Source organism: Pelodiscus sinensis, chromosome 3 (assembly GCF_049634645.1).
Source record: "Pelodiscus sinensis isolate JC-2024 chromosome 3, ASM4963464v1, whole genome shotgun sequence".
Classification (NCBI taxonomy): Eukaryota; Metazoa; Chordata; order Testudines; family Trionychidae; genus Pelodiscus; species Pelodiscus sinensis.
Genome location: NC_134713.1, coordinates 185,592,642 through 185,620,228, shown reverse-complemented (window position 1 = coordinate 185,620,228; position 27,587 = coordinate 185,592,642). Strand labels below are relative to the sequence as shown.

The window sequence follows — 27,587 nt, the reverse complement described above, 5'->3', positions numbered from 1 at the left end:
GGAACATAAAATTATTCCACACCTTTGGAAAAGGTTAGAAGGACCATTGGGTGAGACCTCTCCCCTCCCCAGCCCAGTGAGGGAGGGGAGTGGGCAGGGTCTGTGTGGGAGGAGCAAGGTCCCTGTGAAGGAATCCCCCCCCATCAGTCTGAGTGGGGGGGCACGGTCTATATGAGGGAAGCTCCCCCTCCCGCCCATGGGAAGGGTGGTAGAATCCGTGTGAGGGAATCCCCCCCCCCCCATGAGTGACAGCGTCTGCCCCTGCCAGGGACTCGCCGTCTCGCCCTCCCCGCGCGCCAGACTAGCAGCCGCGCGCTCTCACTCGTGTCACTGTCCGCTCCCCCCCCCCACCCACTGACAACTCCTCCCTCCCTGCACCGCCCTCCCCGAATCCACCCGACACCTGGGAGACGTCAACCAATCGCTTTCCAGCTTTCGCTAATTGACACCAAACCCTTCGCCAATCGCCACGCTCCGCCAGGAAAACAACCCCCACCGCAAGCACAGCAGCCAATCAGAGTGCGAGACAGGACCCCACCCTTGCCACCCCCCCTCTCCTCCTCTCATCGGGCAAGCTCCTCGTCTCTGCCCATTGAATGATTGACGTCGGCCCTCGGCCAATCGCCATTCGCGCGCTGGGGCGGGCTCCCGCCACTGCCCATGGCGGCTGCAGAGCGGTGAGGCTGGGTTGCGCGGTGGGGTAGTTTGTGTGAGCGGCGCGGTTTCTCCAGCAGGCGGAGGGGGGCGGCGGCTGTGGAGTGAGCGGCTGCGGGGAGCCCTGGATTGTTCCTTGTGGGGAGGGGAGGCGCCCGGAGCAGCCTGTGCCATGTGGCCCCCGGGGGAATGGGCCGGTCCCCTGCAGCCGCTGCAGTAATGGGCAGCGGCGCGTGCTGCCCGCTCCAGCCTGGCCGGGATTAGGCGCGTGAGCAGCCGCGGGAAGGTAGGTAGAGGGGGGGGCAGCGCCCCTGGCTGCTCGTGCCGGCTGCACCCCCCCCCCTTTGCGGAATCACCTCTGCATCTTGCCCCCCTGCAGCCCTCGCGGCGGGCCCCGGCTGCTTTGCCGGGGACCGGAGCTAGCAGCTCACCAGCAACAGTGACACATGTCTGGGGAGGCGGTGCAATGCCTCCCGGGGGCCGCGCTCAGCCGGGAGAGCTCCCCCCCCAGCCCTCTCCCAGCTCACCCCCCCCCCCGTCTCATCCCATCTCCCGCTAGCCCCCCTCCCGTCTCATCCCACCTAGGACCTCAGCCTGTCCGTCCACCTCTTGCAGACCAGAGGTTTCCCCCTTTGCACCTAGCCGGTACCCTGCTCAGGAGGAGGCGATTTAACCACCTTTCCCCGCACGCCTTTGGCCTCTTCCTAGGGATGATGCATGTGTGTGTCTTGTTTCTTCAGGCAGGAGAGAGAAGCGTTTCCTTGTCCCTCTAGTATAGTGAGGGTGATGGAGATTTCAGCCAGTCGGGGCTCAGGAAATATTCCCCATCTCTTCTTTCCCCTTGTAGGAACATTTGCAGCATTAACACCCTCTCCCCTACAATCTGTGTACACATTCCCCCGGGGGAGGAACAGTTATTACACCTTTTGTCATCAGCCAGAAGACAAAGAACTTGTCTTCGCTTCCCGGTGTCCCTCCCTCCGGGTACACATTGGCAGCACCTCTGCTACTCTGCATTGCTTCCAGGAGATGCTTCACAAAGCTTTAGGATGGCCCTGACCTGTGCTTATTTTTGTTGATGGTGCTGATAAAAAGACATGTTGCTAAGTGCCGGACTTTGCATTCCTGAAATTGCTGCTGCATTTTTGTTGTATTTAGTTTATTTATTTGCTGGAGGGTATGTGTGTGGTGTTGTCTGTGTAAAAGATACACACTATGATGTTGCAACTGTATGCAACCTTGTAACACATTAACCACTGTTTCTTGCCCTTTCTGTTTTATTTTCCAGTCTGGCAGTCTGCACATCACTCTTTGTATGAGAAGGAATGACTCCATGAGGGAATTTCTTTTCAGTCACTCACTCACCTGGTCATGTCTCACGATGCTCCCAGCCAATAATGTACCATTCACCTAGAATGGGCTTTCGTCTGTGAAAGGGAGAGTCGGAACATGAGTCCTAAACATCATCTCAAACTCTTTCTTGTGCACCATTTTTGCTGTATTTATATATAGAACTGTGAGCATTGGGCACACGCACTGTTAAATCTGCTTTGCTACATCCAAGAGCTGCTACTCTGTTGGACTCTTGATTTTTTTTCTCATCGTCATGGCTTCAGTTTGGAAGAGACTGCAACGTGTTGGGAAACATGCATCCAAATTCCAGTTTGTGGCCTCTTACCAGGAGCTGATGGTTGAGTGCACCAAGAAATGGTAAGAAGAGTCAGCTACTGCAGTGGTCAAGTGAGTTGCTCATGTTGGGCATGACCATTAGCTGTGTGGTTTCCCTCTTCTAGCACCCAGGTTGCTGGGTGGGGTGCAGATCTCAACAAGTGCCTTCTACCCCCAGGGGGTTAATTATTGCACTCTAATTTAATATATTGGGTGGCTTCTGCAAAATTAGACTGAACATTTATTAGATATGAATTTTCATTTTTAGCTGCTTTATTTTTTTTAAGGAAACTTTTTCAAATGTCACTACAAGGCTTATTACACCATCTCTGAGAAAACCGTAACATCAAATGGATAGAGGGGTTTGATATTTTTCAAGACTGATAGTGTATCTTACTTTATATTTTGGTTAGATACAACTTTTTTTGCCTATAGGTTTCTCTATTCCCCTCAGCTCTTTGAATGGGAAGAGTCAGGGCACAGAGTCTTGGGAATTATTTTAAGTTATTTGCTTAGTCAGACAAGAATTTCATGCTATAATGGCCTAATGGGACATATTTAGAGCCAGCTAGACTGCAGCAAGCAATTAAATGTATGGGCCTGTCCCAGTCATTTCTCTCTCCTTATGCAAAGTGGACTCCTAGGGCTGACTGGGAGGCGGAGGGGGTGGGGTTGGGTCTTCTTTTGCATCACCATAAACAAGGTTTTGTTTTTGTTTTACTATGCAAAGACAAAACACATTAAAAGACATTATACCAAAACTGAAGTTATGTTAGTGGAGCAGGAGGACTTGCATTGTTTTTCCTGTTCATAATTAATTTCATTCTGCAATGTCAGTGGGAAGTGAGCATACTTGGAGTTTGCAGAACTGGGCACTGTAAATCATTCTGTGGCAAACTTAAAACTTGGCTTTTTTTCTTGTGCAATTTGCTAATAGCATTGAATGGTTTTAGTAGTTACATTTTAGAAATATAAGTCAATGTACTTGAATCATCGTATCCCTATCTTAAAGTGGCACTGTCAAATTAAAAATCACTTTTAAAAGTATTTTCTGCATTTTTAACTGTATTTCAGTTTTAATAACCATTATAGTCTCAAATATCTATCCAGTTTTAACAGATTTTTAAGGCCAGAAAAAGCCAGTATGATCAACTAGATGAATCTCATGTAGAGAACCGGTTATAGAATCTGACCTAGTAGTTACTGTATCAAGCCACTTTGCATTTTTTTTGGACAATAAAACTAAACTAGTTAGTTTGACACAGCTTAATTCATGTTGGTAGTGCCATTGATTCCACACTATGCATAGGTGTGAATTGGGGCAGTCAATAGACAGGCCACAGGTCAAATCCAGACTGCCAGATGCTTCTCCATGGACTGCAAACTTATTTTCATATTGTTATTGCTAGGGCCCTACCAAATTTACAGTCCATTTTGCTCAATTTCATGGTCATAGGCATTTTTAAAACTGTAACTTTTTGTGACTGCAGTTATTTAAATCTGAAATGTCACGGTCTTGTAGGGGGTCCTGGCGCAAAAAGGAATTGTAGGGAGGGTCATGGTACTTGCCACTCTTACTTCTGTGCATTCCATAAATGATAGCCTTATTTTTGTGCTGCTGCTAACAGTGGCTCTGTCTTCAGAGCTGGGCTCCCAGCCAGCAGCAGCCACTCTCCAGCTGCTCACCTCTGAAGCAGAAGTAAAGGTAGAATGGCATAATATGCCTTCCAGCTCTGAAATCTACACAGAAGGGTTGCAGTAACATGACCCCCCTGAAATCACCTTGACACCCCCCCCCTCAAATCCCTTTTAGGTCAGGACCCCCAATTTGAGAAATGCTGGTTTCCCTCCCCCTAAATCTGTGTTATATATGGTAAATGAACACAAAACATGGTCTGTGACATGTTTTTCATAGCACTAGTTATTACAGTGTGGAAAATGTTTCTCCTGTCATCTAGACCTTGACTATACCTTGATCAAGAAATTTGAACCGTGACAAAAATAATTGACTACTGTGATATAAATGTTTTAGAATCTGTATTCATATTGGTCACCAGAAATATCAAGCTATTATAAAATGTTTCAGAGAGGAATCTTAAACAGATCCACTCCACACAATCACTTAATTTGTAGCAAAATGCAGGACAATGTAGCACTTTAAAGACTAACAAGATGGTTTATTAGATGATGAGCTTTCGTGGGCCAGACCCACTTCCTCAGATCAAATAGTGGAAGAAAGTAGTCACAACCATATATACCAAAGGATACAATTAAAAAATGAACACATATGAAAAGGACAAGAGGAAACCATCTCAAGATAAAAATGTTCCATAAGCATGAAAGTTAAAATTAAATGTTTGTCCACAAATGGAAATTATGTACAAAACATGGGTATGATAAAAATATTTTTAACATTTTAAGTATAGCTTTCTCTGTCTCTGAAATAGACACTAATTTCTGTTTGCTGGTGAGCAACACTCTCCTTTTTTAAGCTTGCATACAAGGTTATGGCTGGGTGTAAAGTACAGAATTGGCACGAAGGACAACAAAATATGAGAAACTAACTGTCTTTGCCCTGCTTCTTTTTGAAGTCAGGCCTAATGTGTACATGGTGTGGCACTAGAGCGACAGGGCTATAGTTATTCTTTTTGGTCCATGTTATAAGTGCTCTTTGTTGGGAACTGTAGTAAGCATTGTTTTATTTTAATGCATTGGCACTCCAACAATCCAGTGGTTCTGTAAGAAAATAATGATCTATTCATATTGTAAAATAAATGACAATGTAGTCATAAACACAACCAAAGCAAAATGTGGCTGGGAGAAAAGATTGTCTATGAACTCTACAGGCAGTATGCTTATTTATAAGTTGAAGATAAGAAATAATTGGTTCTTTTAACTTCTCAAAACTGGATTTATGTTGTGCATTTCATTGTTTTATAATCAGTTGCACCATGCAACATTAGAACTTTCAAAGGACATATCTAACACCTGCATTTTAGTTTTGAGTAAAATTTTTTTGCATTGATCTACATTTTCATGCATTGATTTCAATGCATTGCTCCTCAAGCTGGCAACTATGCTGTTTATGTTGGAGGTCACTGTTACGTTGTGTGTTGCTGCTTTACTCTTTAAATGAATTACCTCTAGAAGCAATATCTATCCTCCACAACGCAGAGATTTTCAGTCTTACTTTTCCTACTCTTATGTAATTTCTAGTGCTTGCTGCTGCTAATGATTATAGACAGCTGCTTCCAGAGAGAACATTAATAAAGTGATCAATTGTGATGGTATCTTTAAAGATGTTAGCAGTTCATTATAAAATCTTATTTTCAGGTGTTTAACTGAATAAACCTGCTTTTTTTTTTCTGGGATCACATGGTTCAGCGGTAATTTACATGCCGTATTTAAGAGTTGTGGCTGGTCAGCATCTCTGAAAATCAGGCCACTTAGATTCCCTACATTTAAAAAAACGACCTGGTTCCTCTTAATGTGGATTTGTGACCCTAGTAGGGATGTATAATTCCATTTAATCAGTTAACTGGTTAAACATAGCATTTAACCAGTTAACAGCTTTACCAGGATCCCAGTTGGACCAGTCCTTCCTCATCCCACCCGCAAGGTGAGCCCAACTGGGCTGGTTAACCAGTAAGCACCACCCTCCCTCCCCTGACTTTTTTTTTTTTTTTTTTTTTTTTTTTTTTGCATCTGGACCACTTCATAGATGTTACTGAGCATGCTCAGTCTGTGTATACATGCTCAGTGGGAGCCAGCCAATTAATTCAGTGCCCTGCCCACCTGCTGTGATTCTAGCACAGGGGAGAGCCTGCTTTGGTTGGGGCTATTGGGCCTGTGATCCTGTGGAGGTGAACATTGCTGATGCTGTGTAGGTGAACACTGATGCTGCTGGGAGAAATTAAGGGGAGCTGACATCATTGGACATGGTGCCCCATTGGCTGTGTGCCCTGGGCAGTTGCCCTGCTTGCCCTGCCCTAGTTTCAGCACTGAGGGTCCGTCTACACAGCAGCATTATTTTGGAATAACTTATGTTATTCCAAAATAATATAGCGCACATCTACACTATAAGTCTTTATTTCAAAATAATGTCGAACTGGAGGACGACTTACTCTGATTCCTGTAACCTTCATTTCACGAGGAGTAAGGGAAGCAAAAGCTTATTGGATAGTCAGCTAGTCCCTTGACTAGTCTCTTAAAAGCCGGTCCCCCCCAGCACCATATCCACGGTAGGCGGGGGATAGCGGGGACTGGGTGCCGATTCCTGGCTTGCGCCCAATCCCAGGCGTTACGCCTCTGCATTTTAAATGTATTAAGAGCCGACAGGGTTCCAGGCCAGGAGCTAGCCCTGCTGCTGCTCCCCTATTTATCGTCTAGTCAATGGAAAACCCATTGACAACTCGATTAGTTGATTAAACTAAATTTAACATTCCTAGAGCTGTTTTAGTGGCTTTCTTAATGCATCACATTGTGTGTATTTCTTACAATAGATATGATACCCTCCCTCTTCTATATAAAAAGTGTCTTGCTTTTATTAAGCTTGTTTGCCAAACCTGTTACATTCTAAAGTGATTAACTTCTCTTTCAAACTGCCCAACCTGACTAAAGGCTTAATTTTCTTGAGACAAGGGTCTAACTTTTTTTTGTTCAAATAGAGGTATTCTAGAGTAGTCTCTGCATCATTAAAAATAACTTTCTCTCTTGGAAGAGAAGTCACATTTTCATCTGTTTTCCTCCTCCATGGTAGTTTCATAATTGGATGCTGCTAGAACTTAAGATTTGGCATTTAATGAGCATGGGAGCGATTCTTCAAGCTTTCTGAAATTCCACAGGTCACTAGTCGGATTGCCTTCCTGAACAAGCTCCTGAATGCTGAAGGAAAGGACTGGAATTTTCTGGGTGTTGCGGAAATAGAGGTGGTCTGTGAAGAGCCTAATTCTGTCAGGTGAAAGGAAATGCTCAGTGCTTTGCAGGACTGGGTCCACAGAGTTTTATGTGTGAGATTTGCTCACTAAGGATAATTGTGTGGCCAGGCAAAGTCTACCTGCAGTAGGTATGTTACAGTTAGATTAATAAACTGACTGAATAGCTGATGTAAATTCTATCAGCTATTCGATTAGTCAATAAGGGTGCCTTTGCTTTTGAAATGTAGTAAGAGCCCTGTGGGTTCTTTTAAATTAATGGAGATTGCCTATTTCCTAGAACTGGAAGGAACCTTGAAAGGTAATCAAGTCCAGTCCCCTGCCGTCCCAGCAGGACCAAGTACCATCCCTGACAAATTTTTACCCCAAACCCCTAAACAGCCTCTGCAGGGATTGAACTCATAACCCTGAGTTTAGCAGGCCAATGCTCAAACCACTGAGCTATCCTTCCTTCCCTCCCTGCTATGTTTCAGATGTGGAAGCACTGTGGGGAGTGTGGGGGACTCAAGATGTGGGGGAGCCCGCTCTTGCTACATTTCAAAGTTGGAAGTGCTACCCTTTCCCTTCTGTGCCCCTCCCTCACCACAGAGACGGTGCTGGGGGAACCAGCTCCCCCCCAGCACTAGCTCCTGCTCTCTGATAGAGGCATATGCTTATTGGATAATTGACTAGTCGCTCACATCCCTAATTTGCAATTTACATTAGAGTTGCTAAAGTCTTCTAAAGTGGTCCAAAACTGTGTGTAGCCACTTCCTCTCTTCAGCAGGGGCTTGCATGGAAAAGGCTTTCGTCTGACTTCCACCCTCTCTGCGTAACCCTCTTGCCAAGTTAGGGTTTTTTCTCCTCTCAAATCAGTTCTGCCCTCTGCATTTGCATTCAGCTTCCCCGCCTCCTGTATTGAAAATTGCCTTCAGCTTTCAGAATCAATAAACTTTCTCTCAGAAACAGTTTTTAACTCTCACCAAATCAAAATTAGTTCACCAACAACCACGATCAACTTTTAGAAATCAATTTCCCCCACCCCCAACAAATCAAAACTATTTCCTTCTCCACAGTGAAAATCAATTCACAGCCCTCACATTTCTCAGCTAGCCATTTTCTCCCAAAATTAAAATCTGTAGAGCCCTGCAAATGTCTGGATGTCCTTTATATTTGAAGCCATGTATCATTTTTGTAGCTTGTGTATTGGATATGGATACAAATATTATATCTGCCCAGGATTCTAAAAATCTGTTCTCTATTCTTGTCCCTACACCCCAAGGCTATGTCTATATTGGCATCCCTTTCCGGAAAAGGGATGCTAATGAGACGAGTCGGAATTGCAAATGCTGCGGGGGATTTAAATATCCCCCGGGGCATTTGCATTTACATGGCTGCCGCTTTTTTCCCGACTTGGGGATAAGCCGGAGAAAAGCGGCAGTCTAGACGCGATTCTCCGGAAAATAAGCCCTTTTCCGGAGAATTTCTTATTCTACTTGAAAGTAGGAATAAGAAATCCTCCGGAAAAGGGCTTATTTTCCGGAGAATCGCGTCTAGACTGCCGCTTTTCTCCGGCTTATCCCCAAGCCGGAAAAAAGTGGCAGCCATGTAAATGCAAATGCCGCGGGGGATATTTAAATCCCCCGTGGATTTGCAATTCCGAAGTGTCTCATTAGCATCCCTTTTCCGGAAAGGGATGCCAATGTAGACACAGCCCAAGTGTAAACACAATAGCTCAATTGGGCTTCCTGATTGCTTCCTGCTAACACCCCCTTCCAGTTCCTGGCTTCTTAAATCCAATGTTTTTGGTCCCTACTCTAACTCCCTATCTCTTCACAGTTTCAGTTTAGACTTGCTTGTTCATCATCCTTGTGGCTACCCACAATTGCCATAAGGGTAGTGTGAAGAGAACCTCTAATCAAGATTGTCTGGCTTTTTGGTTTTTGGTGTTTTTTTTTATATGCCATTGTCCCCTCAAAGAAGTTTAGAAATATGAAAGGGAGGATTTAGAGATTGGTATGAAATGTTTCTGGCTGCAACTCTAGGATATTTTGTAGATAATTTGCTAGGTAGATACAAAAGCTTTACTTTAATTATTCTGTTGACATTGTTTAGGATAGTCAAGACAGAAGCAGACTGTGAGGGACTCAAAAGATCTTGCCAAACTGAGTGATTGGGCAACAAAATGGCAAATGAAATTTAATGTGGATAAGTGTAAAGTAATGCACATCGGGAAAAATAACCCTAACTATACGCACAGTAGGATGGGGCTAATTTGGCTACAACAAATCAGGAAAGAGATCTTGGAGTTATCATGGATAGTTCTCTGAAAACTTCTACACAGTGTGCAGCGGTGGTCAAAAAGGCAAATAGGATGCTAGGAATTATTAAGAAAGGGATAGAAAATAAGACAGAATATCTTACTGCCCCTGCATGAAACTATGGTACGCCCACATCTTGAATACTGTGTACAGATGTGGTCTCCTCACCTCAAAAAAGATATTTTGGCCTTGGAAAGGGTTCAGAAAAGGGCAACTAAAATGTTTAGGGGTTTGGAATGGGTCCCATATGAAGAGAGGTTAAAGCGACTGGGACTTTTCAGTTTAGAAAAGAGGAGACTGAGAGGGGATATGATAGAGGTATATAAAATTATGAGTGGTATTTATTAGTTCCCATAATAGAAGAACTAGAGGTTGCCAAATGAAATTAATGGGTAGCAGGTTTAAAACTAATAAAAGAAAGTTCTTCACACAGTGTGTAGTCAACCTGTGGAACTCCTTGCCAGAGGAGGCTTGTGAAGGCTAGGACTATAACAGAGTTTAAAGAGAAGCTAGATAATTTCATGGAGGTTAGGTCCATAAAAGACTATTAGCCCGGGGATAGAAATGGTGTCCCTGACCTCTGTCTGTCAAATGCTGGAGAAGGATGGCAGGAGACAAATCGCTTGATCATTGTCTTCGGTCCACCCTCTCTGGGGCATCTGGTGCTGGCCACTGTCGGCAGACAAGCTACTGGGCTAGATGGACCTTTGGTCTGACCCAGTACGGCCGTTCTTATGTTCCTAGGATAACTGGTTAACCAGTCAGCACTGCCTTACCAGCATGTTTACTGGAGAAACCAGTTAACTGGAATTGGCCCATCCAGAGCAGCCTGACTGGGCCCATCGCACCACATTCCGAGAGGTGCTCCAGCCTGGCTGAGCCAGGGTAGCCCAGTATGATGGGCCCTCTCCTTCCCTGCCTGTGCCGGTTTTAAACAGTTAAACATAGTTTAACCAGTTAAAATACTTTAAATTCCTAATTGTTCCCTTCTACCCACTAGTTGGACCACACATGGGCAAAGCTAGCAGTGCCTATGCAAATTAAGCATGGATTAGCATATCACCATGCTTCATTTACATAATTTATTCAAGCTATTTTTGCACAAAAACAAGCAGCTTGGACTTTTCTTTTTTGCACTAAACCACCAGAAAGGCATAAAGATCTTGTGCAAAATGGGGTTTTTGCACACAAAGTCCACACTGCTTGTTTTTGTGCAAAACCAGCTTGAATAAATTATGCAAATGAAGCACAATATGCTAATATGCGCTCCATTTGCATAGGCTCTTATGGCAAAAGCCGCAGTGTAAATGTAGCCATGCAGTATAACTTCCAAAATCTTACAGCTAGATTACTTTATTTTCACTGTGGATTATTTTATTTCCTCCTCCTCCTCCTCCCCCCGTTTTTGTCTTTGTGTTGTGACATTTGATATATTTCTTCAAGCTCTGTTTCCTAAATTCATGATATATACAATTTAAAAAAATTAAATGGAAACCCTTGCAGTTATAGAAAAAATCTTGAAAATATCAACTCAGAAGTCATGGCACTAGATGGCAAATAAAAAGAATCCAGGAGCCAGTTTAAAAATGAGTTTGTGATTTAAGTGATATTTTAAAAACGTCTTGATTCTCGTGGGCTTGATTCATGATAATTGAGTGGTTTGGATTGAAAATAGCGCATTCTTGTGTCCCAGTCCCAGAAAGACTTGCTGCTGGACATTGTGTTTACTTCTAACAGTGAGACAATTTACAGAGATTAAGCAGTGTGCCTAATAGTAAGTCTTTGTAGCATTGGGCTTGTAATGAAATGTTGCTGTGTTTCTCTGAAAAACATAATTTGTTACTGAAACTTCTTGACTTGAATCAGTGTCCCAGCAATGGGAAAAACAATTATGAACAAAAGTGAGTTATAGTGTAACATAATGGGACAAACCCACTGTGATTGGCCAGTTTTTATTTCAGTAAGTCCTCTTTTCTGAGTGCAGAGGAAAAAGATGTCTCATTGAAGACATTAAAATTCCAATTTTAAAAACTTATTTCTGCAGAACTATTTTGAGAGTGTTTGTGAATGAGAAGTAAGTGTGTGTGTGTGTGTGTGTGTGTGTAACTTCGTCATAATTCTTTAATAATGATATTGGGCTCTGATCCTGCAAATACTTGTACACATCCTTAGCTTACCTCCATGCATAGGAGTAGATCCACTGAACACAGTGAGGACTGAGTAGGATAGTATAGTTGGGCAGACTAAATACAAATTTGAAGGGCAACTTACAAAAGACTCAAAAGCTAACAGCAAAATTATAAGCAGGAAATCTTCCAAACAATGAGTGAGCCCATTGTACCATTGAGGTGGTAAAGGAGCACTCAAAGAAGACAAAGCTATTGCAGAGAAGCTAAATAAATTATTCACATTGGTCTTCAGAGTATGTGAGGGGGGGATTTTTACAACTGAGCCATTCTTTTTAGGTGACCCGATAGATCTCAGCAGAGGGGTTTGGAACAATTGTTAAATTTATAGTAATAAAGCACCAGGACCAGATGATAATCACCCAAGAGTTCTGAAGGAATTTGGATATGAAATTGCAGCACTATTAACTGTGGTATATAATCAACTTCTGTACCAAATTACTGGGGGTAAATAATGTGATTTTTTTTTTTAAAGGGCTAGTAAGCCAGGCCAGTAAGCCTGACTTCAGTGCCCAGCAATTGGATTGAAAGGATAATAAAGAACAGAATTATCAGATGAGTAGTCCTGTGGCACCTTAGGGCTTGTCTATGCTTCAAAGAAGATGGACCCTCCAGAGGTTGATCTTCTAGTGTTCAAATAGACCCTCTACTTTGAACTGAGAGAGCACCCCCATTGGCACTGGTAGTCCTGCTTGTGATGAGGAGTAAGAGAAGTCAATGGGAACATTTGCTCCTGTCGACCTCCTGCTCTGTGGACGGCCCAAAAAACCACAATTTAAAGTATGTCAACTCCAGCTACGAAGTTGTGTATCTTAAGTTGACTTTTCCCTTTTGTGTAGACCAGGCCTTAGAGAGTAACTAGATACAGATAGTACCATGGGCTTTTGTGGGCAAAACCTACGCTTCTTCTGATGAGCTTGAGCGGAGGGGGGAAAAAAAGCCCATGAAAGCTCATGATTATACTCCTTGTTTTTAAACTTGCAGCCTAACATGGCTACCTCTCTGAGAAGTATCAGACACGTGGATGACCATGATTTGTGGAGAAGTGTCAACAAAGCTTTTGTAAAGGGCAGGCATGCATCACCAAGCTATTAGAATTCTTTGAGGGGCCAACTAACATATGGTGATGATCTGGATATGGTGTATTTGGACTTCAAGAGACCCTTTTGACAAGGTCCCTTACCAAAGGCTCTTATCCCAAGTCTACTTACTTTGCTTAAGAGGAAAGGTCTTGCATGGAGCAGTAACTTGTTAAAAAACCAAAAACAGAATAGGAATAAATGGCCAGTTTTCAGAAGGAGAAAGATAAATAGAATAAGTGTCTTGCAGGAATCTGGACTGGGACCAGTTCATGTTGCTGTTCAATGCACAGTAGAATCTCAAAGCTACAAAACGCCAGAGCTATGAAATGACTGGTCAATCACACACTTCATTTGGAAGCAGAAGTACACAATCAGGCAGCAGTAAAGGCCAATAAAAGAAGAAAAGAAATTTTTAAAAAGGCAAACGGAGTACTGAACTGTGTTAAATGTAAAGTACTTTTTAAAAAAAGGAAAAGTTTTTTTTTTAAAAATGTGAGAAGACAAGGATATGGTTTCTGTGTTTCATTTAAAGTTAGATTGTCAAAAGCAACATTTTTCTTCTGCATAATAGTTTTGAAAGAACAATCTGCTATTTTGTTCAGGATTGCAAACATTTCAGAGTCATGAATAAAATCCTTTCCTGTGATGTTCGTGACTTTGAGGTTCTATGCATGTTATAGGAAAAGGGATAAATCGTGTGATGGCAAAATTTGCAGATGCTACAAAATTACTCAAGATAAAGTCCAAAGCAGACTGTAAAGAGAGGCAAAGGAATCTCACAAAACTGGGTGACTGGGAAACAAAATTGCAGATGAAATTTAATGTTCTGTGCAAAGTAATGCACATTGGAAAATATAATCGTAACAATTCACATGCAGCTGATGAAGTGGGTCTTTGCCACACTCCAATAAATCTGTTAGTGTATAAGGTGCCATAGGACTTCTTGTTGTTTATGCAGAGTCAGACTAACATAGCTACCCCTCTGATACTAATAATCCCAACTGTACACAAAAAATTGCCTCTAATGTAGCTGTCAGTACTCTCAAGAAGGAGACCGTGGAGTCATTGAGCAGATGTTTTCAGAAAACTATCCAGTCCACAGGGTAGAGCAGCAGTCAAAAAAGCTACCCATGTTCAGAATCATTAGGAAATGGATAGATAAGACAAACTATTGTAAGGCTATGTCCCTACCTTGAATACTGTGTACAGTTCTGGTCATTGTCTCTCAAAAACAGCACATTAGAATTGGAAAACATAAAGGCTGGGGCTAGACTGGCAAGTTTTTCCGCAAAATCAGCTGCTTTTGCGGAAAAACTTGCCAGCTGTCTACACTGGCTGCTTGAATTTCCGCAAAAGCACTGACTTCCTACTGTAAGAAATCAGTGCTTTTTGCGGAAATACTATGCTGCTCCCATTTGGGCAAAAGTCCCTTTTGCGCAAAACTTTTGCACAAAAGGGCCAGTGTAGACAGCTGAGATTTGTTTTGCACAAAAAAGCCCCAATTGTGAAAATGGCGATCGGGGCTTTTATGCACGAAAGCGCGTCTAGATTGGCCACAGACGCTTTTCCGCAAAAAGTGTTTTTGAGGAAAAGCGTCCGTGCCAATCTAGACGCTCTTTTCCGAAAATGCTTTTAACGGAAGACTTTTCCGTTAAAAGCATTTCCGGAAAAATCATGCCAGTCTAGACGTAGCCAAAGAGAAGGGCAACAAAATTATTCAAGTTATGAAATAGCTTCCATGTGGGGAGAGATTAAAAAGACTGGGACTGTTCAGCTTATAACAGAGATGACTGGGGTGGGGGATATGTCAGAGGTCTAGAAAATCATATGGAGAAAGTAAAAAGAGAAATTTTTTTTCTTCACATAACACAAGAACCAGGGGTCACCTAATGAAATTAACGGACAGCAAGTTTAAAATAACCAAAAGGAAGTATGTCTTCACTAAATGCACAGTCAGCCTATGGAACTTGTTGCCATGGCATGTTGCAAAGGCCAAAAGTATAACTGGGTTTAAAAAAGGCCCAGTAATTGCTTCTAGACAAGATGGTCAGAGATGCAACCTTCTGCTGTGTGTGTCCTTACCTTCTAGCTGTCAGAACCTGGGAATGGACAACAGATGATGGCTCACTTAATGATTGCCCTGTTCTGTTCATTCCCTCTGAACCACCTAACATTGACCAGTAGTGAAAAACAGGATACTGGGTTATACAGACTATTGGGCTGGCCCAGTATTACCATTCTTATAACTTTATGCATACACTGGAAGATTTAACGGGCATTACTTGGGTTCTTCACTCAAATAAGTTTATTTAAAAAAAATCATTGTTCTGGAGTGGGGCTGGGGATGAGGGTTCAGTATACAGGCTGTCCCAGGGAGAGAGGACTTAGCCCTTTTTTACCACAGCAGCTTTGGGCCAGGTGATAAGTGTCTGTCCATGTTTGCTGCTGCTGCAGTGGGCATAGCCAAGGGAGGGATGCATGTCCCCTGGCTTGGGGCAGACAGACACACAAACTCTCTGAAATATATCGTGGATACCTGTCCCTTTTTCCACCCCTGCCTTTTGCTAGCCCATTGGCGTTATAATTGTCCCATTCCCCATCTCTGTCCACTTGCTGCCTCCCTGTGGTCATTCTACAGTATAACTGTCCCTCCTACCAGAACCCTCCCTTTCAATTTTATGAGAAGCAATCAAATTCCAGGTATATCCTATTTCCCTGGCACAACCAAACCCTGACCTTGCTTTAAGTTGTAAGAGCAAGCTGCATACCAAATTTGGTGGTTCTAGCTCTTACTGCTTAAGAGGAGTTCTGGAATAGACTCACGGGTGGATGGACAGACATGAACATTTTTTTTCTAAAATATATAGTAAGAAGATAAAGTTGAAAATGCCAAATGTAAATAATCTTTGCTAAATATCAGACATCAGGGAGTACATTGGAAGATTTTTCCCCCTCTCTCTATCTTGCAGGGTACGGCAAAATGAATTATGACAGCATTAGGGACCTCCATCTGTTTCTTTAACGTGTCTTTAATTGGCTTGTGAGAGCTAAAGCCTCTTTCATGGCTTGGTATGAGAATAAAGATACAAATAAATATGAATAAAGGATAGCAAGTTTTATTCAAAGCTGGGAAAACTCTCCTTGCAAAACTTATTAGTTACCCTACTAAAGAATTTTGCTCTGTTCAGGGCTTCTTGCTTGCACAAATAAATAAAACCATCTTCCTGTCTGCTCTTAAGAGTCTGTGAAGTCTTCTGCTTTGGATACCTAGTGACTCAGTTTGTGTGCATCTTCCATTCCATGAGTTCAATCTAGCAGGCTATTCGGCTATTTTGGAACAGCACCAAAGTTTATTGTCCCCCTGTATCTATGTTCTGTGGCCCTCTATAGAAGACTAGAAATCCTGCCGCTGTTCATATTCAATTTTTAAAAATGGAGATTTCCAATATATGTGCAAATAAGTAATACGGTGAATACAGCAGACCCTGTTTTGTTTTGTTTTGTTTTCAGTCTTCAGCATAAATAAGACACTTTTCTATTAACAGTGTTTAAACATGCTGTCAGGTGGGACGCTGGAAGTTTTGACAGTTGATTGTTAGCACCTGAGGAGGCATTACAGAGCGTTCAGGACTGTGGACCAAGCTAAAATTAACAGAAATATATATCCAATGTCACTGGATATCTAAGTTGTCGTCTTTAGGATTCCAAGTTCACAACTCATTGAGTTGAATAAGATATTCACAGGCACACTTCTGAGAGCTAGTGTTTCACGCTGTGTATAGTCGCACAAAGTCTATTTCTGTTCACATGTTAAAGTTTTCTTTACAACTATGACTTTTCCTTTAACAAAAAAGCTAATGAACACACACACACACACACTCACTCACTCACTCACTCACTCACTCACTCTCTTATTTTCCAGAGCACAACTCTATAGCAAGGGATGGACTCTATAACTACTAAATTGTGGGATCTGCAAAGTTCTGAATATTAACAATATGGGGGATAAATAGGAATATGGTTTTATTCTGCCTACACATCCAATCTGTTGGTGCCATTCCATGTGATGTATTTAAAGAACTTAATATAAGCAGCCAATAAAGTGTTTGTACTCAGTATGTCTCTTCCTTATATATGAAATTTGGAGCATTTGAAAAATAACCTGTACTTTGTGTTGCATCAGCTTTCAAGCTAACCTACTCTCTGCATATAAATTTGGCTGCCCAGTGCCCCAAAATAACACCTGTGTTTAATCTGCTCTTGAGCTAACATGAATTTACTGACACCAGTACAATTACAGAAACCAGTTCCTTCTTTTAAAAAACAAGGGACCCTTTATAGTAAGTAGTAAGGCAGTGATAGACACAATCTACCTAGGAAAACTTCTTTGCATATGCAGTGATTTAAAAAACCCATATTAAAATAAGTAATTAGAGAATCCAGTGTGTTAATACAGTAGGCAGTGCAATGCATATTGCTATTCAATTCACATCATGAACTTCCTTTATTTTGAGTGATGGCTCATTAAGTAAATTCTGAATTCCTTTATCCAAGTGTGTAGGGGGAGATTTCAAATAATAAAGAAGAAGTGTCAAAACAGCTACTGTTCTTTTCAAAATAGGGGCTGCACCAGCAACCTAAGAGTTCACTGGACTAACCTGTGGCCAGTGAAGTAACATCAGCAAGGGCAAAAACCTCTTCCGCAAAAGGGAAAGGAGGAAGAAATGCAAATGAGAGAGCTGCATATTCAAATGAGTGCTCCATTTGCATTTGCTCTTCCGCAAGAGGCTTGCAGTATAGATGTAGCCCAAGACACGAGAAGTCATTCTTCCTCTCTACTCTGCACTGTTTAGGCCTCAGTTGGAGTATCATGTCCAGTTCTGGGCACCACATTTCAAGGAAGATGTGGAGAAACAGGAAAAGGTCCAGAGAAGAGCAACACAAATGTTGAAAGGTCTAGAAAACATGAGCTATGAGGCAAGGCTGAAGGAATTGTACTTGTTTAGTTTGGAAAAGAGAAGACTGAGAGGGGACATGATAGCGGTTTTCAGCTATCTAAAAGGGTGTCACAAGGAGGAGGGGGGGAAAATTGTTCTCTTTGGTCTCTGCTGATAGGACAAGAAGCAATGGGCTTAAACTGTAGCAAGGGAGGTTTAGGTTAGACATTAGGAAAAACTTCCTAACTTAATTTTGAACTGAGCTCTTCAAATCCAGCCCGTAGCAGGCACAGGACTTGGAACTAATGTCCGAGGGTCATGCAAGTTTAACATAAATGAAAAGTTTTGTTCTTTTTCTGTATCAGAACTTTGATCTATAATGATACTAAAAAGAGAAGAGGTCTGCCTCTTTTTGTCATTTAGTTTCTAGCTGCACAAAGCCAAGGAGTCTAGTTTTTCATTAGCCACAGTTTCTGAGAAGTATGTAGCCCTGTTTCCTATTATCAGTAATTGTAGCTTTATAAAGAACCCTTCTTATACTTCTCGTGCAAAAATTAGTTTTTCTTTTGTTCACTGATACACGGTTTAAAGATCTGCTGGGATGGTACTTCCTTTTGTCTTTTAATAGCCTTTTGTATTCTCTTGATACAATCACTTTTCATCCGTTCAAACAACTGCCTTATTATTTCCAGCATCTGCATGTCTTTCCTGAGTACAATTTTGAAGCTGGCTGTGCCATTACTAAAGGTATTTTTATTCCTGCAGACTTTTTGCATATACTGCATGCTGTCTAAGTTTTCATCTGCATTGAAATTCATTCAAGAGTAATCATAAAACCGCTGGGTTCAGAAAGCTCTTTGTGTCTGGTTTAATCATGGGAGTTGCTGACTGGGAACTGAAAAAGTTGGGAATGGTGTTATAAGCAGCCTGAGCATCTATATTACTGCAAGTCCTGGGAATCTACTCTGTTGTTATCTTGATGCTTTTTCAGTCCATGACAGTAAACCTTCAGCAGGATGAATCTTGGTAAGGCAGTGTTTCTCAAAGCGGTCAGCGGACCCACTCTGAAAAAGCTGCTACTGGACTACTCCAGTTTGTTTATTTACCGGCTCCCACAGACATGGAGCCTCGCAGCTCCCCTGGGCTGCGATTCACCATTTGCAGCCAAGGGGAGTCACGGGAAGTAGCGACCTGGGTGATCGCTTTGAGAAACATGCCGTAAGGAGGGCCTTTGAGAGAATGGGAGAATATATTGAAGTAAGATCTTTTCCACACAATTTTAGTTCAGAAATAACCTTCCTTTTAAAGCTGCAAATGTGTAACACGCATCTTTTCTACCGTCCTGTTCTATGAGAGCTGTTCACAGCCCTTTTTCTTGCACAAATTAACTCTGTGCCATGCCTTCAGTATAAATTTTAAATTTCATATCTCCCATCTTCTGATGTTGGACTATTTCCTGTTTGCCAAATTACGTTTTTTTTTCTGATTGAGGTATTTTTATGTTGGTTTTATATCATTTTGAGTTGTCATCTTTTGGAGTGGAGAGATTATAAATCAGTTTGTCTTGTGTCCCTGTACTCCACAGCTGTTAACCAAAGCCTACCTCTTACTGTCAGGCTACATCTAAACTGTGGCAGTTTGTCGGAAAAGGAAATGCAAATGGAACGCTTATTTGCAAATCTTGCTCTCTCGTTTGCATATTCTCTTCTGATCCTTTTCGGGGAAGAGGTTTTTGTGATAAAAAGCCCTGTGTGGGCGGGGCTGTTTGTCGGAAAAACCCCGTTTTGCGCATGATCCTTTATCCCTCAAAAAATGAGATTTACAGGATCTTGCGCAAAACAGGGATTTTCTGACATATAGCCCCGCCTACACAGGGCTTTTTATTGCAAAAACCTCTTCCGCAATAAGGATCGGAAGAGAATATGCAAATGAGAGTGCAGAGATTTGCAAATGAGCGCTCCATTTGCATTTCCTCTTTCGAAAAATTGCCACAGGGTAGATGTAGCCTCAGTGCTCCAGAAGGGCTGTACCATATGGGAGGATGATGATAAAGATATATGTGTGACCTGCTTATTTCAGTTCCTTGGCTCCCTCTGGTGCTGCTTTTGTACCCTTAGCAGTATTGGGTGCCTTGAATAAATGTACTAGGGCTGATAAGGTTACTAGCATTAAGGACAGCTATACCAGCTTGTTTCAGGAGCTTAGCGGGGACTGGAGTATGAGCTCTTTTGTTCTGGGTCCAAAACGCCAAAAGTCTCGCTGATCTGAGTGGGAACAGCATGTATGGTAAGCAAAAATAAATGTTTTGAACATATAACAGAGCTTTCCTGAGAACAACTGTGAAGGCCTCCAGCATCTCTCATGTTTTCATCTGTCTTCACCTCAGTATAAGTATGTTCTTGATGACACATTGCTTCCTTAGGCCAGACACCTTTGTGACTTTTTTTTTTAACTTTAATGGGTGTCTCTCCTGTGTACAAAAATACAGGAGGTGGTCCTAGATCAGCAGAGGGGACTTTCAACGGGGAGTTAGACAACTGGTGTTAGTGGTAGAGAAGGGCTAAAGCCCTTATCTGTTATGGAGGTGTGATGAGAGGTGTTGCTGGGAGCTAGAGTAATACACAATAGAAATGGCTGCTGCAGCCTCTGCTTCCCTTTGTCCTATTGCTGTGGTGGTTTCTTGCCAGTAGCATTGGTGCTCAGTTGTACAAGCAAGGGAATATGGTTTGGGATATTCAGCCCTTGGGCCGTGTAGAATGCTGCTATGCAGGAAATGAGGCCACAGTGCTGGACTTGCTGCTCTGCGGATCCTCTGGAGTTCCGATGAAGTTCCGTGGTCTGAAGGCAGGATTCCTCGCCACTGAACCAGAGCACATCATCCCAATGACTGTAGCTGTTTGCTGAAGTGTTCAGGTTGCTTCTTATAGGGCCAGTGTGAATTATACAGATAGTACATTTTATTAATTTCTATCAATGTCTGCATTGTGCGGTTGTACAACAGGCCTAACAGAATTGCCCTGGACATGGTGAGAAAGGGGTCAGCTACAGTGTTCCCTGCAAGCTGAGAGCTTGGGCGGCCACCTATGAGAGATTTGAATGCTGCCCAGCTGATTAGCAGAGTGCCCACACTGCCCACAGTCAGCAGTATGTGTTTTTACTGGCAGTGTACATCCGCACATGCTTAGGTGTGCATAAGCAAATTTATTCCTCATACAAATGGAAAAGATTATTGGGAAGGGAAGCTCTCATGTGGAGGTCTCTAAAGACAGGATTTCACCATTTGAGAAGACTTCAGTGCAGCTACTCCCTGTTCTTCAGTTGTGGACAGAGTGCACAATAATTTTTTTTTTAAGAAGTGTTTTTAAAGAATGTGTAACTTAAAAAAAATGCAACACCACTTATCGCATATAAAAAATGGCAGCATCTTCAGTACTGTTTCTGTCACCTCCCCCCACCAGTCACTCAGGACACTGTTAGAAGATGAGTGATAGGAGCCAGTAGGGTTGCCAGGTGTCCGGTTTTTGCCTGGACAGTCTGATAATTGCGTCTTCTGTCTGGTTAAAAAAATAACAGAAAATACCAGACATGGAAAATGTCTGGTATTTTCTGTTTTTCTCGGACGGAAGGCCGGCGGGGACATTTTCCCCCTGCCACGTCTGGCAGAGGAGGGGGTGGGGTGTCCCTGGGGCCACTTCAAAAACTTCCCCCAGCCTCCCCTGCTGCACAGCCAGATACTTTCGGTTTCTCTCCTGCACGTGGGAGAGGCCACACAGGAGATCTGGCCGGAGGGAGAAGCTCCAGGTGCTGGAAGGTGTGGGCAGTGAAAGAGGCTGCAGCTCCTTCCCAGGCTCAGGAGGCTGCCAGCAAAACTCCTTTTGCCCTGAGCAAGAGGAGAGGGGAGGGAGGGGCTCCATTCCCAGAGTGGGAGGGAAGGGAAGCCCCTGAGCCCCTTCTCTGCATGGGGCACCTTTTGGAACTAAGGGGAAGCCACAGCAGGGCCAGCTTCTCCCCTTTCCCCTCTCCTCCCCACCCTCCCTGAATAGGCTAGCTAGCCTCTGGCCGACTGGAGCCTTACCAGTGAAGGAGGCATGCAGGACTGGAGGGAAGGTGTGTGTGTGTGGGGGGGCGGATACCTTGCAGGAGTGGTAAGGAAGAGAATCACCCCCAGCCCCTTCCTTGCATGGGGTGCATTTAGGGAGGAAGGGGTGGCCACATCTGGGCAAGCCACATCCTTCCCTGCAATAGACTAGCTGCAGCAAGGAGCAGTGTCTTGTAGCCCTAGTAGCCCTACGTTGGCTCCTTAACAGTTAAGGAGGCATGTGGAATCTGAGGGAAAGGCTGAGGGGGAGGAGGAATCCCTTGCTAGAGGGGAAGCCTACCCCCCTTTCCCTGCATGGGGTTAGGGTTGCCAGGTGTGCGGTTTTCACCTGGACAGTCCGTTTAAAAACAAAGCCCCCCTCCCCCCCCCCCTTTTTTTTTTGGCTCGACCAATTTTTTCCCCCCACCATGTTCGGTATTTTTTGTGATACTATCTGGCAACCTTAGGAGCCAGGGAGCAAGGATGTTGATTGAGCCAAGGTGCAGGCCTACCTCGAGGCCAGAACCAACGGGTAGAACTGCAGACAGGGACCACTCACTGGCTGGGAGAGGGACTCAGCATTGAGGATTGGTCACAGTGGTTCCCAAACTTTTCGGCATCATGCCTCCCTCTCTGATTATTGAACACCCCTCCCCCCCAAAAAAAACCTTGTTGAGCAAAAAAAAAAAAAGGAACCGAGCAGGGCAGCAAAACTTGATGGGGGAGAGGGGGCTGGGTCGCCTCATGCCCCCTCCTGGAATTTCTTCACGCCCCCCAGTTAGGGAAGATTATCTGAGGGGATGGTAGTCTGGGCTGGGCAGAGAGCAGTAACAGGGAGTCAGTCACATCTACTCTAGGTAAATCTCTGCAGGCCTGACAAATGGGGCTTTAGCTCACTTTCAAGAGGGTAGTTCCTTAAAACTTTTATTATGCAGCAGCAGGAGCCCAGCTAGGGATGTAAAATCCTATTTAATTGGTTAAACGTATTGTTTTACCAGTTAACTGATTAAAGGGTAGGAAGGGCAGGTGGGAGTGTCGCTCTAGTCCAGCTGGAGTGACTCCCCCACCTTCCACTGGGCTGAATCATAAAATACTAGGACTGGAAGGGACCTCGAGAGGTCATCGAGTCCAGTCCCCTGCCCGCATGGCAGGACCAAGTACTGTCTAGACCATCCCTGATAGACATTTATCTAACCTACTCTTGAATATCTCCAGCAATGGGGATTCCACAACCTCCCTAGGCAATTTATTCCAGTGTTTAACCACCCTGACAGGAACTTTTTCCTAATGTCCAACCTAAACCTCCCTTGCTGCAGTTTAAGCCCATTGATTCTTGTTCTATCCTCAGAGGACAGGATAAACAAGTTTTCTCCCTCCTCCTTATGACACCCTTTTAGATAGCCAAAAACTGCTATCATGTCCCCGCTCAACCTTCTCTTTTCTAAACTAAACAAACCCAATTCTTTCAGCCTTCCGTCATAGGTCATGTTCTCTAGACCTTTAATCATTCTCGTTGCTCTTCTCTGGACTCTCTCCAATTTCTCCACATCTTTCTTGAAATGCGGTGCCCAGAACTAGACACAATACTCCAACTGAGGCCTAACCAGCGCAGAGTAGAGCAGAAGAATGACTTTTCGTGTCTTGCTCACAACACACCTGTTAATGCACCTGAAGGGCTCCCCGCCCCCGGCAAGTCCCTCTCTGCTGTGGGTCCCCATGAGGCGGCCATTTAACCAGTTAACCATTCACATCCCTAAGCCCAGCATCGTATTAAATCTCAAACTTACAACTGTTAAAGGTAACTGGAATACAAGCTTTGTTGCATTAGTGTTAAAACTGTCAAATGCACTTGCCAAGATTTGCTACTGAAAACCAGGTAAAACAAACAGCCCTGGAAGCATTCCCAAGAGTGGAGATCACAACCTTAGTTTATAGAAACACTTGTGACATGGATTCTGCGTATAAGGATTGTCTTGTGGTGAAGGCACCGAACTTGGATGATCTGTGCTCAGTTCATGGCTCTGCCTCAGAGTTTTTGCACAAGACAGGTATTTAGGTGTTTGTCTTGATTTTTTTTTTTGGCACCGCAATCTACAAAATCTCTGCTTCTGTCTAAACCTGTAAGTGCTTAACTCTCTTGGTGCCTACATTTTTGTGGTAAAAGTCCCTTAGGCATCCAAAATTTGGGCCCTGAGTATGTGCGGTAATGCCTATCTCCGCACTCCTATATCTGTCTGAAAGAAAGATAGGCCCTCCTCTGTGGCACGTCAGGGCTGATCTGGTAGGAGTACTTGGAGACTGCCTAATTCCACACACAACATCTAAGGGGAGGGGAAGGATGATAATCTTCCTTACAATCTTTATTTAGTGGTTCAGGTACTCATCCAGGATGTAGGGAGACCAATGAGTCTAGTCTCTCCTTCCCCCGCCCCCGCCCCATGAGGGGAAGGGAGTTGAAAAGGGATCTGCCGCTTCCTAGAGGAGTGCTCTAACCACTGCACTAAGGAACAGACTGTCTCCATTGATTTCTGTGTAAAGTGGAACAATTTTCATTATATAATTAAATATTAATTGGGCCAGAGAGAGAGAGAGTTAGAATGATTAGCACAGTCGTTAGGGTGCTCACTTGAGAGGGGGCAGAACCGTTAAAACTGTTGGTACACCCCGTCACAAGTGCGTTCATAGTAAGATTATATTATTTAGTAGTGTGGGGTTGATTTTTTGTTTTGTTTTTTAACTCTAACTGCAATATTTATACTGGTACAAAAACTGTGCGTTGATCAGGCCTCAGCTAAAAATATTTTGTTGAAAAGGGAAACAAACGACCCCGTTCAATTCCATTGAGATCAAAGAAAAAATTACCATTGTTTTTACTGGAAGTTTAGATTGGACTCTAAAAAAGTAGCATAAATCCAAGGGCATAGTAAAAGTTTTCTGAGTGGGTGCTGGCCATTGAGAATGTTACTGTTTTTATTGGTCTGAGGTAATAAAGTGCAAAGGTTAGTGTGGTGAATTTTGTATATAACATTGGCTTGTGAGTTTAAAGATCTTGTAATATTTGTGATTCTTTCACAATTTGCCTAAAAGGTACATTTAATCTTTTCCTAAATTGCATTAATGATTTTAATTGATAGTTGGCAACTTCGTTTGGGAGTATATTGTCTATCATTGTCAGGAAGTTAATGGTCAGATATTAATAATAAAGAAGAAATCTTAATAAAAATGTTCCAGGTCTTGCTGTCTTTGAGGAATTCTGTTTGCACTGAATAAAGATAAACTGCATTGCTGTCAGTCACTGAAGAGAGGATTTTCTCAAGAATCAGTATGAAATGCCACAAAAATTGTGGAGCAAAGGAACTGCAGAGTAGAATTTCCGTGGATAGTAATCAGAGCTTCAGTGGCTTTATACTTCAGTGCTGAGGTGAATTGTTTGTGTGCAGGGTTGTGATAGCAAGGCTGGATAATAAGAGAGGTGAGAATACAGGTGTTATCTGTGCTCTACAAATAGCAGACTGTTCCATTTTTTTTTAAATCATGTAAACAATGGAGTCTGTTGCAAGACCATCTAAACCAGTTATTTGGGATTCAAATTAAGTCAGAGTGGAAATTCTGTTATAAATAATGTATTGATGTAGAGCAGGATAGGTGATATAAACTAGGAGAACTGGAGAAGGTAACTTAGAAGGGGGAAATGACTGCATAATCGTCTGTCTGCATTTCAGGACCCAAAACAAGATTTTTACTTGTACCTTATTTTGAAGGTGACATTTATTTAAGAATCATGGTGCCTCTCACTCATCTGTAATAAGCATTACACTGAGTGGAGAGGCATATGGTTTGAGACTGGTTTCTAAGCATATGCGTCTTGGACAGGTGCAAGATTTGATTTTGTTTGTTTGTTTTCCCCCAGTGGCTACAACAGATGAGAAAATGTCAGAGATTAGAAGAATGGAACTTCCATTCAGTAGGCATGTGGGCTGTAAAACACAGTTTAGTTAACCAAGGGTACGTTTAGCTTGTAATGTTTAGAGAAAAGAGGCATCTACTCAGTGTGTCTGCTTCACCTCCAAACAGTCGTGGTAGTCTGAATGATGCATCGTTTAGTGCCAGTGAGTTATGCTTTTTATAAAATACTCAGGCTTTTATATAGCAGTGAATATGCTATACGAAGGAAAAGAATGTCCTAATCTCTGCAAAGACTCGTGGTAAATAAAAGTTGTTTCGCTGAAGCTTGATTACAACTGAATCCAGAAGCCTATTATTGTGCTTCAGATTTACTTGATTTACTGTGCTTGAGATCTTTTGAGAAAAGTTTACAAGATTCAGCAGGGTTGAATTGAAACCTGATTTGGCTTTGAACCCCAAAGTTTTTCTAAATCTGGATTTGAATACCATATTCCCATCTCTGACACCAGAATGTTCCAGCCAGCCATGCCACTTCCTGAAGCTCCCATTGGATGAAATGGAAAACCATGGCCAGTGGGTGCTGTATCAGTGGTCATAAGGTAAACAGCCTGCCATGCCACGTGGCCTGCCAGCAGCTTACCCTGATGAACTGCATGCGGCATGTAGGTCACAGGTTATCCACCATGGTCTTAAGAGTTTGTCTGATTTGGAAATTTAGTCCAGAATCAGGTAGGGTGTCAATTTAAAACAGTAACTAATCTGGAATATCTATGTGGATACTCTTATTCCAGAATGCTTTTTTCTGGGTTAACTTAATCCAACAAATTCAACCAGGAGAGGAACTCTTGTTCTGGAATTTAAGAGTTCATGTGGAGACATACAGGAGAACCTGAGTTATGAACTGTCCAGTCAACCGCACATCTTACTTGGAACCATAAGTAAACGGATAGCAGCAGGGACAAAAAATAAATACAAATTTAAAAAAGCTGATACAGTATAGCACTAGGTTAAACATAAACTACTTAAAAAAAAAAGGAAAGCAGCATTTTTCTTCTCCATAGTAAAAGGTTCAAAGCTGTAATAAGTCAACGTTCAGTTTGTTCTTCTAAAAGCTTACATTGTAACATTTTGTTCAGAGTTATGAATAACCTCCATTCATGATGTTCTACTGTAAGGGTGGGCAATAATTTTTGATGGGGGGGGGCACTCCAAGAATTTGGTTGGTGGCTGAGGGCCACACTCTTCCATAATATTAATGAAAGAGGTGCTGGGGTCTGGGATGGAGGTTGGGTGCAGAAGGGATCTTGGGGTAAGGCTTTGGGGTGTGAGATCTGGGAGGGAGTTTGGGTGAAGGAGGGTGTCAGCCGACGGTCAGGGCAGTGTGTGCGTGTATGTTATACACCCGAGACTTCAACTGCTGAGACTGGGGTCCCTTGCAGCAGGCAACCTGGAGGAGGTTGACGGGCGCCCCAATTCTGCCAACCGACGGTCAGGGCAGTGAGTGGTGTGGGTGTGTGCTATACACCCGAGACTTCAACTGCTGAGACCGGGGTCCCTTGCAGCAGGCAACCTGGAGGAGGTTGACGGGCTCCCCAATAAGTTTACAGGGAGAGCTTATAACACCTCAGATTTTAGCTGCTAGGATACAGAAATCCCTTCACAACGGGCAGCCTGGGGAGGCTGAGAGGTGCCCCAACGGATCTGTCCCCTGGAAGCGACACGATCCAAAATGCCCAAGCTCTCCCTATATGTGTCCCTTATGACCGGCTGAAGTTCTTTTAAATTGTGCTTGGTTCTGTTACAGCAACTGAAGGAGTCAGGTTAAAGCTTAAACAGTTACTA

The 27,587-nt window shown here is 43.1% G+C and overlaps 1 protein-coding gene across 10 annotated transcripts in view; it reads left to right on the top strand.

Moving 5' to 3' along the window:
• The first annotated feature begins 536 nt into the window (after window positions 1-536).
• Window positions 537-27,587, top strand: part of EHBP1 (EH domain binding protein 1) — a 337,547-nt gene continuing 310,496 nt past the window's right edge. For 4 of the 10 annotated variants that reach the window (XM_075925603.1, XM_075925607.1, XM_075925602.1 and 1 more), the window contains exons 1-2: window positions 689-940; window positions 1,943-2,364. In XM_075925603.1, the coding sequence (XP_075781718.1) occupies window positions 2,261-2,364 (104 nt within the window). In that variant the 5' untranslated portion in view covers window positions 689-940; window positions 1,943-2,260. The other 6 variants (XM_075925605.1, XM_075925600.1, XM_075925601.1 and 3 more) reach the window with 5 other exon arrangements.